This window comes from Sinocyclocheilus anshuiensis, unplaced genomic scaffold, assembly GCF_001515605.1.
Source record: "Sinocyclocheilus anshuiensis isolate Anshui unplaced genomic scaffold, SAMN03320099.WGS_v1.1 scaffold122, whole genome shotgun sequence".
Lineage (NCBI taxonomy): Eukaryota > Metazoa > Chordata > Actinopteri > Cypriniformes > Cyprinidae > Sinocyclocheilus > Sinocyclocheilus anshuiensis.
The window spans coordinates 498,920-508,843 of NW_015544153.1; the positions used below are offsets into that span (position 1 = coordinate 498,920).

The 9,924-nt window shown below is 38.6% G+C and overlaps 1 protein-coding gene across 1 annotated transcript in view; it reads left to right on the forward strand.

Moving 5' to 3' along the window:
* The first annotated feature begins 5,687 nt into the window (after positions 1-5,687).
* The window catches only part of LOC107695256 (MAP kinase-interacting serine/threonine-protein kinase 2-like), a 13,760-nt gene continuing 9,523 nt past the window's right edge, over positions 5,688-9,924 (forward strand). Inside the window, exons 1-5 of the mRNA XM_016495070.1 lie at positions 5,688-5,816; positions 6,998-7,165; positions 7,473-7,563; positions 7,805-7,906; positions 8,048-8,145. Coding sequence (XP_016350556.1) covers positions 7,115-7,165; positions 7,473-7,563; positions 7,805-7,906; positions 8,048-8,145 — 342 coding nt within the window. The 5' untranslated portion in view covers positions 5,688-5,816; positions 6,998-7,114. The remainder of the gene's footprint in view (positions 5,817-6,997; positions 7,166-7,472; positions 7,564-7,804; positions 7,907-8,047; positions 8,146-9,924) is intronic.

Consider the following 9,924-nt stretch of genomic DNA (forward strand, 5'->3'; position numbering starts at 1 on the left):
TCCCTGCCATTTTATTTCACAACATGCTATGTCATGTGGACTTTCTGCTTTTGTTTTAATCTTATCTGTGTCTTAAATGAAAGACACTCCTGTTTCTGTCTTATTTTCTCAGCCTTCTCATGATTTTCACAATTAAATTAGATTGCAGTTAAAGGGCTGACAGAAATGGTGCCCTTTTAGCCTGCTGATTCATAAACATGAAACACATTTGTTTCTGTCCACTAGATGGCAATAAAGGCATTTCACAACACAGACCTGTGGCAAGTTCAAGCTCAAACCGGTGTGCACCGTTTTGCTACGGTTTCCGGTTTGAACGACATGTTTCCTGGAAGCGGTGTGCAACGGGGTTTGAGATGTGTTTTCTCTTGTTTGGTGGGTGTGTCAAAAATGTCAGCCCAATCAGCAGCAGCATGTATATAAACCACACTGCACCGTTTTGCTACGGTTTCCGGTTTGAACGACATGTTTCCTGGAAACTGTGTTTTACAGGGTTTGAGATGCGTTTTCTCTTGTTTGGTGGGTGTCTCAAACATGTCAGCCCAATCAGCAGCAACATGTATGTAAACCACGCGGTATTAAAGAGACAGCTCGCACAATGTAATTAACATCCAAATACTAATATTTACATTAAAGGCAAAATAACTGAAATAATAAGGGCACAAGTATAGATCTGGAACTTCTTTAAGTCTGTCTAAATATCATTTAGTAATTGCAATGTCTTCTGGTCCATATCCTTTCCTTAGGAAGGTGTGCTAGACACTGATTAATGTAACATAAAAATACTATACATATCTATATATTTTGCTATTGTATTATGGAGTGACACTTTCATAAACTTTTCTATACCCCTCTGATTATATAATGGTAAATATTACAATATCATAGCACAACAACAGTGATCAGCAATAATGATAAGCCTAATACAATAAAAATAATAAGGTCATATAGATCATAACACAGTCTTGGAGGTAAGAAGTGGATTATCCTTCAGCTGAAATGTTTGTCTTTTCATCCTGAAATGCGAGGCAAATGTTGGATCACAATAATTAGGAACCACAGTTTCTACAAATCCCTTCATTTGATTGGGATCTTCTCTTTTATTCTGGAGGGCAAGGGCAGTGACTGTACCATCGAGCGGATTTTGCAGTATTAAACACGTATTTATACCGATTTCATCAGGCTCCGAAAATCCTTCAAAAAGAACACAAAGAATGGCCTTCTCAGCTGCCATAGTTGCAACTCTTGCGTCATCAGAACAGTGTGTTCAACGCACCACCGTTTCCGTTTAAAAAACGTTTTGCACCGTTTTCGTCGGGGCTGAACGCAGCCCTGGATGATGCAACGGGTTTTCCTTTTTGGACAAGGCTCTTTTATAATTGTTATTTCTTTAGCGTTTTAACTACGACTAAGCCAGTTTGTAATGAGTTTATAGTTATCTCATTGCTCTGTTGTCTACTATCCTGCATGCTGAATAAGTGCTGAGTTGCACGTTTAGAGGAAATAATTATTCAGCCCCAGTTTGTCTGTTAAACTGTTAATCGCGCTCCACCCTTGACTTCAACATCACATCTCCATGTCGCAATCTTCTTCAGTCTGCCCGCAATTCCAGATTTTTCCAGTAGTCTCTGCATTATAATAAGAGGGCGTGTTTTAGTGTCACGCAACACTTACGTTGAACGCTGCAACAATGTTATGCTAGTTTGTTATGTGCTCGTTAAAGCCCATTTCCAAAGCCAAGTAAAGATCTTAGAGATTCACGCCAATTCAAAAAGCTTTGTTAGCAAAAAGCTTATATGCACTTTAAGTGTTTTCATGCACAAATGTAACAAATACTCAAAATGAAGCCAAGCTACCAGTTGCTCTAAAAAAAAAGTTCAACTGAAAGCTATTGTTCAGAGAACGTATTTATACTACATGCTTAAGCAACGTTTAAGAAATATGAATAAATAATAATATAATTTCATAATAAATTTTTATTAGGGAAAAACACACCCAAAAGAAGATACACTGAAGAACTATTTTGCCAGTTGCCTTTGCATGTGTACATCTTACTTTTTTCAGGACATCACTGTTTTGCCTGTATAGTGGTGCAGTGCAGTCATGATATCAGATGGCAATACATTGGTACTATATATCATCATCTACAGCCGTCATAATACATTAATTAAGGTCCATAAAGGCATCAATGCGCGAGTGTGGTTGTCTGATTCAAAGAAGCGACTCAAAAGAGTAAGTGATTCATTTGACCGAGCATTGCTCTGTAAAACATAAGAAAACAGCTCCGCTAGGCCTACATGAACACCTACAGAATCGCTACATAAAGTGTAAACATAATATATGCTTCCAACTGCAAATGTTGAATATGCGCATGCATACACACAATAAATGTATTAATCTCTAAATATAGTTGTTGGAAAGGGTTACAAATGTCTTGGGTAAGTAGTGAGTTGCATCAGATTAAGCACTGCTGCTGTTCCGTCACATTCCTGCGGCACTGATCAACAGTTCCGCGCCATAACAGGCGTTTTCTTTCGCTTTCAGCAACAAAACGCCTGGCCGACCGTCTGTTATATGTTATTATCTGGATATCGTCGTGTTCTTTCGGAATGTACCAGAACTGGAATGAAGCAGAAACTGCACGTCAGTGGGCGGAGCTTTGACCTCACGCTCCTGGAGTGGTGGATACGTGCAGGACGAGATGAAAACACACGCGAGAGCACGCGCGGTGTAATCAAGCATAGGCGATATCAAGCTGATTCAATGCGGGTAAATGTTGCATAAGGTTGTCTATCTTGGGATTCGAATTTGCTATTTTATACTGTTATCTAGATTCTAGACTACTGAATCCCAGGGACTCTAAAATACTCTGAAACTAAAATAAATATTTGAATAAATGCATACAGTTTAATAATATTGTGAGGAAGAAACGAACAAACAAACGAGTGTTATGATAGAAACATCTGTAGATAAGTGTAATATGCAGACATATCTACAAGTACATACCTAGAGATATATGTAGTACATATCTAGGCTATATCTGTATTTAAATATAAGGAATTGGGATATGCTTTATCTAAAAAAATGTTTCAGTGTGATCCTGTTTAATTTTAAGTTGTTGTTGTTGTTGTTTTTTTACCCTGCATTTACGTCACTGTTATGTTCTTGAAACTCCAACTATTCTGACTCTCACAGGCATGCAAATATTTTTCCATTTGTTCCACTAGTATTTACATTTTCTGGGTTTATTGTTTGGGGCCTGGAGGATTTCCAGTTTCTTGGAGATTAGGAGAAACTGAAAAAAGCACACTTACGCAATAGAGGCCCAGAACACATTGCTTAATCAGAAAAATATTTTAGGGATGGCCAAAATTCTTCATTTAAGAGGAAAGAGGAAGTACATGCTTCCCTCCACAGTTGCTGTTTTTCTACAAAACCTTTCAACTTTATTAGTTTCATAGATTATTTTTTTTATAGCCAGACCTTATGTATACCTATTCTGTGCAGCCAAGCAGTAATATGTAATCCACAATCTCAGGTTGAGCATGTGAGGATGTAATCACATTCAGGTGTATTCTGCTGTCAATGCCTGATGTTTCTGATGACAGTCACCTCATAAGCTGTTCATGCTTTCCTGGCACATGGATTTTGATTCCAGGAAAGGTTTAGGTGCTACAGCAGAAGTGAGAATAAATCTTCATCATGTGTGTATGTACTAGCTGACTCCTCTGAAAACCTACACACCCTTGATGTAACAGAAGAGGACTACAGAATTCCCAAAGAGATCAGTCCAAACACACACACACACACACACTCGTCTGTCTTTATCTCCCTCTCCAAACACACACACTCTCACACTCCACTGTCATCGCACACACAAACACCTCTCTTTTTCACTTTCTCCACTTTCCTCACTTTTCCTCCCCAACAAAAACATCACATATGTTCTTGCACTGTACATTCAAATGCAGATTAGTTCTCTTATACAGAACAACCAGACATTAGCCTACTTTTCCTAACACACCCATCGAACCTCACCAATCAGATCCCACCCTCTTTGGGATGTACATGTGTGTGCTGCTGTTATTGACTCTGTTATGCATTCCTACCCAATGGAGAGTTAGAATACCATTTGGACCCTTTTGCGAAGACCCCACCCTGTCAACCTAGAGTACCCTCTGCTCCTCCTCTATCACGTGGCTTGTTTTCAACATAACTTGGCATTTCATCATGTGTTTCTTTCCTCTGAGCCTCGCTCTGAACCTTGCGTAATCTTTAGGGCTGTTTTCATGGCTGAATATATAGGCCAAAACACACTGAGAGGCCAACCAGAGAGATAGACAGAAGGGAGGGGGAAGTCACAAGATGTCCCTTGGACCCAAATGGCTCTAATTTGCATTGAATTGTTTGATCACCTGAGAAAATTAAGCCACTGAAGAACATTATATATTACTATTGACACAACATGTGAGTTAAGGATAAGAAAGTTTCACTGTTTTTGTGACATTGTACATTGTATGGGAGCTGAAATGACTCGGGTATCAAAACTGCCATGCCTGGGGCTCATAGTTATTTCACTTGGCTCATTTATGGGATCGAAATCATCAAAGCTTTCATTAACACCAGCGTGAGGATACACTCCTGACCGTCTATCTCCGACTCAGCATGTCTGTAAAACGTGCCTGTGTCACGATCGTGTGTGTGTGTGCCAGTGAATCCCAACATTCCCATCCATCCAATTAAGGGAAAGGAATGATGAAATTACAGTTCAGATGAGACAGTTGTGTTTTATAGAGTAACAAATGTTGCTCATGCATTGTTCCTAAATAATCTACAAGAAAATATTGCTGTTCATGAAAGGGTTTCCCAAACTGTTGGTGAAAAGCTAATAATGAATTAAATCATGAAATGTAATATATATATATATTATTATTATTATTATGTATTATAGTTATTGAAATATTTACTTTAAATCTCAGGGAGTACTTTAAGGAAATATTTTAGGTCCAAAAAAAAAAAAAAACAGATGTAGCCTAGATCCCAACTCCATACATTATGAAACTGTAAATTTGCATGTGTAATTGTAATATGAATAAGAAACACATTGTCTTAAATGTTCAAGTTCAATTCAATGTGTTACTGTCGTTTCTTTGTAATTATTTGTGAAATTTACTAGCAGTTTCTGAGTGTAAATTGTTTAGTTGAAAATCCTACACCATTTATATATATATAATCTCGTCACTAATTTTGTAATAAACATTTCAAGTCATCATTAGCTATATTTCCTAAATAGAAATCCAGTTCTTATCAGCTGTTTAAAAACTAACGCATTTGGGGTTTTTGACAGTTAATTTGTCTGTTGCAGAATATTGCATCAGGCAAAATGAATGCTAGTTCGACTAGTGTATACACACGACGTACGATTTGGATTATGAACATTTGAGTCTTCATAATTCTTTTGAGTGGATTCATATTACGGTACCAGTACCAGTTTAAAGGGCTTTTACATTTTTACTGATAAAGAACGAACAGACTTTATTATGCCCATTAGCACAACATTCGTCAGCAGCCCACGTGACTCTCGTGCTCTCTCTCAGTTGATGCGGAGTGTGTGTGGTACATGTTTACAGAGACAAGGGGGCTGGTCTAACTGAAGGAGGTGGGTAGGAAGGGGCGTGAGATTATAAAACCGAGGATCGCCGTGTGTCTTTTTTGTACCTTCCACATAGTCCCTACCGCCCACGGCCACCATCTGCTGCTCCCGAAGCAGAGGCTCATACAACGGCGTCAAGCCTGGAGCTTTAAAGACAACAACGGGGGTAAGGACGAGCTTTACATTCAGCTGATAGATCGGGATTGACAGACGAGTAAACTGAACGTGGCTTTGATTTTAAAGGATGCGGCGCAACGGTTTGATTTGGGTCATTGTTGGCAGATCTTTGGAAATGTCTCGAAATTACTTTATTCATATAGTGCTGTCATTTGTCTTTGGGAGGTTTTCGTTTCTTCACACTGATTTAAGGTGCTGGTGGACTCATTGCAGTCGCTGCGTTGTATATTGTTTTTGAATCATTCATTGTATTCATTCAGTGTGGTGATTCGTTGAACATCACGAGTGCATGTGATTAACGTTCGTCTCACAAAAGAGAATAATTTACCATGTCGTTGAGTGAATAACGGACGGAAATAGCGAGCTTTTTCTACCTGAGTTATTCTTGGCACAAGTCTCAGGGGCATGTAAATGCAAGTCCCTGCTTGTGAAGTGACTTGCTTTTACTGCGCCTGTAACGTTAGTATGTATATCTGTTTAAGGTGACGGTTTAAAGGAGCAGTTCACTCAGAAATAAGAATTCTGTCATTTTGTCTCAAACTCATATCGTTACAAACCCATATCACTTTAATTTTTACGGACACACAACGGGGACATTTTGCAAAAAAAGTCTTTGTATTCATTGACAATGAATGGTGACTGAAAATGTCAAGGCTCTAATTAAACAACTCAAATCAGCATAAAAGTAGTCAACACGACTCGTCTTTTTATTTCAGGTTTTCTGGAGCCACACTATATTTATTTGAATCGATTCTGTTGATTCAGTTTATAACACCAGTCTGGGTTGCGCTGAATGATTCGTTCATAAATCGGACTGATCCTGTTCTCGAGTTCAACTCGCTGACTTGGCGATTCGGTTGTAGATGTTATTCACTGATGATCTTCACCTCCAGTGAGCTAACAACTTATTATTGGTCTATCCTCACACAAACTATAAAGTACATTTGTAATATAGCGCATGAGTCGTTTGGACTACTTTTATGGTGAATCTGCGTCTTATTTTACAGCTTTATAATTATAATTCATAATGGCAAGGGTAATAATAAACAAATGATTCCTTTATATGCCTTTGGTTATTAGAAACTAGTTGTCAGAATTAAGTGCTATAGTGCTTAGTTTGTAATTAAATACATGGCCAGATTTACAATGAAGCTATTATTTCCCCCTCAGGTATCCCATTTAAAGCACCACGGTTCCTAAGACATTGGATTAGCTGAGTGAAATTTATCACTAAAGCTAAGACCACCGTTGTTGACGCCATCCACCAGTCCCACAAATCAGAACAAAATGGTGCAGAACAAGATCACCGAAGTTACCGGATTCCATCACTCTTTTAAGGTGAGAGTGCAGTCTCACTCGTCTCCACTGCTGTTGCATGAACAAATTAATTGTTTTGGCATTAGGCAATAGATCACGTCACATAATAGGCACAAATGTTTTCATTTACCTTATATACTTAGATCAGGCGGATTCCATTGCATAGGGTATCAGAGATCAAACATTAATTAAACATTAAACCAAATGCCAGGAAGCTCTTAGTTGTTCATTAGAATTGATACATTAATAAGTATCTGCAAGGCATTTAACAAATGTGCAACACTGTTCAACTGTTGAAGTCTTGAATAATATATATTTTTATCTCCAGGGCCAAAATCCCTTTGAATCTGAGGAATTTTCCAAAACAGGATCCCATCTCCTTGAATCTGCCTTTGATTTTGATTGTTCCGCCCGACCTGGTAAGTTGATGTTGTTTTTTTATCTAACTGTTATGGAAAAACCAATAGGAAGACGTGTTGACAAAGCACTGCCTGTGATTCGTGACCTTACACCAATGTTAACATATTTTATCTTTACAGATTAGGGATGAATACTATCTGCTTATTTTTTCCTAGTATAATCAAGCTGCTTTCTGTGCATGTTTATATGACAGCGTATCAGGTTTTTACATTTGAATTTTCTTTCTGTTATGATGTGCAGACATGCCATCCAGCCAGCCCATCGACATCCCAGATGCCAAAAAGAGAAACAAGAAGAAAAAGAGATGCCGGGCAACAGACAGCTTCTCAGGGCGATTTGAGGGTAAGTGAATATCTGATGGGGTTTTCTATTTTTCCAAGGTGTTAAAGTTTCTCCAGGGGAATTATTCAAGTATACTTTTACAGTTTGACAGGTCCAAATGGGTTCAGTAGTGTAATAATAACACTTTTGTTTTGATTTCAGATGTATATAAACTGCAAGATGAGGTGCTGGGAGAAGGGGCCTATGCCAGAGTCCAGACCTGCATCAACCAAATCACTCACAAAGAATATGCTGTGAAGGTAATATGCTTTATGGGTTACGTGTGTTAAAGGAGACATATTATGCCCCTTTTTACAAAATGTAATATAAGTCTCTGGTGTCCCCTGAATGTGTCTGTGAAGTTTCAGCTCAAAATACTCCACAGATCATTTATTATAACATTTTGAAAATGCCTATTTTGAGTGGAAGCAGAAACACACTGTTTTTCGGGCCTGTCTCTTTAAATGCAAATGAGCTGCTGCTCCCTGCCCCCTTTTCCAGAATAGAGCTGCACCATTACAGCTCGGACCTGCTAAGAAACATCTGTTTTGGTTCTGATTATAATGTTTATCGTGCTGAAATCATGCGTTTTAAACCATATGAGTTTAAACTTCTGATATACGTTTTTTTGAGTGCGCGCATCCGAAGCACACGGACCGAAAGCGGCTGTCACAGCATATGAGTACTAAACTAAGTTCTCATTCACACACAAGTTTACGTTAAAAACACACACGAGTTACAAAAACAGTCGGTTATGTCTGTGAAGGTAAACTGCTGGGAAATAAATCGCATGTTTATTTTAGATCTGTGTGGCAGCAGCAATATACAGTAAATAAATCAATAAATCCACTGCTCTCTTGTCTCCTCTGAGGCTGGGACTCTAAATAGTGTTCTGTGCTCGTCTGTGCAGCCAAAGACAGAACAGTTAGCATGTTTTGCTCAAACTTTCGCCATGGCATTAGAACTAGTACACCGTTGTTGCTTGTGAAAACAAATGACAGCGCCATGGGTGTAAACTTACAGATTAAGGGGCGGTAATATTATAATGAGATCCCTTTGACACGTCACCAAGGGAGCGAAATCAGACGTGCTCATTTTCTCAGATGCTTGCAGAAAAAGACTTACCAAAACAAAGTTACTGGGTTAATCTTTTTCAAGTTTCCTTAGTTTTTAACTAACCTGAGCTGTGACAATGCAGTGTACCTTAAAATAGCAGTTGCGTTCTGTAAACAGGTATTCCATGTGAAGCATCCGTGTAGAAATGGCATTCAAGAGCTATTGTTAGAAAGGACTTTCCCTTTGAAGCCGTCTCTTGGAAATGGAATCAATTGGGTTACGGGAATGATTTTTCCCTCTTTGGCGAGCAGACGTGACTGTAGTTGTTTTGTGCTGACTGGCACTCTTGCATGTGATTGGAGAGGGCATGCTAGATTTCTGCAAGCAGTGGATGGTGAGGTCACGTTCAGACCATGCTTATGAATTGCACACTTTGGTTTGAAAATGTTTAGATTACTGAATTCATTTTGTAACATATTTTTTAAAATCTGTGAATAGTATTTACTTTGCAAACTGAAGTATTTGCATCTGTCTGTGTAGTTTATCTAAGCCGCTTTCTCTTAACCAAGTGATGTTGTTGTTCACTGGCACGGATGCTTGAACAAACAGTGCCTCTGTTGTGCTACTGTAGTTTTACAAGTTATAGAGCAGGCTTAACGGAAAGACTTCATTGTTTTTGTTAGACTGGATAGAAGGCCAACCAACCAGAAATGTGGAACAGTTACATGCTCTTACCGTTCATCGCTCTCATTGGCTGGTAGGTTGTACTGTGGCGGGAACATAATGTACTGGCAAGTCTGTTGAAACATAAACCTCAAAAGTAGGGGGGGCTTGGGTGGAGTTAAATCCTTAAAGTGTTTACCTACCTTTTTTTGTCTCTCTCACACATTGCAGAATCTAGAACAAAAGTATATTAGGAAATGTACATTGTGTGCCAGAAATATGTCTTGTTTTTACTTATTGATTTGAGGAAGTTGTGACAG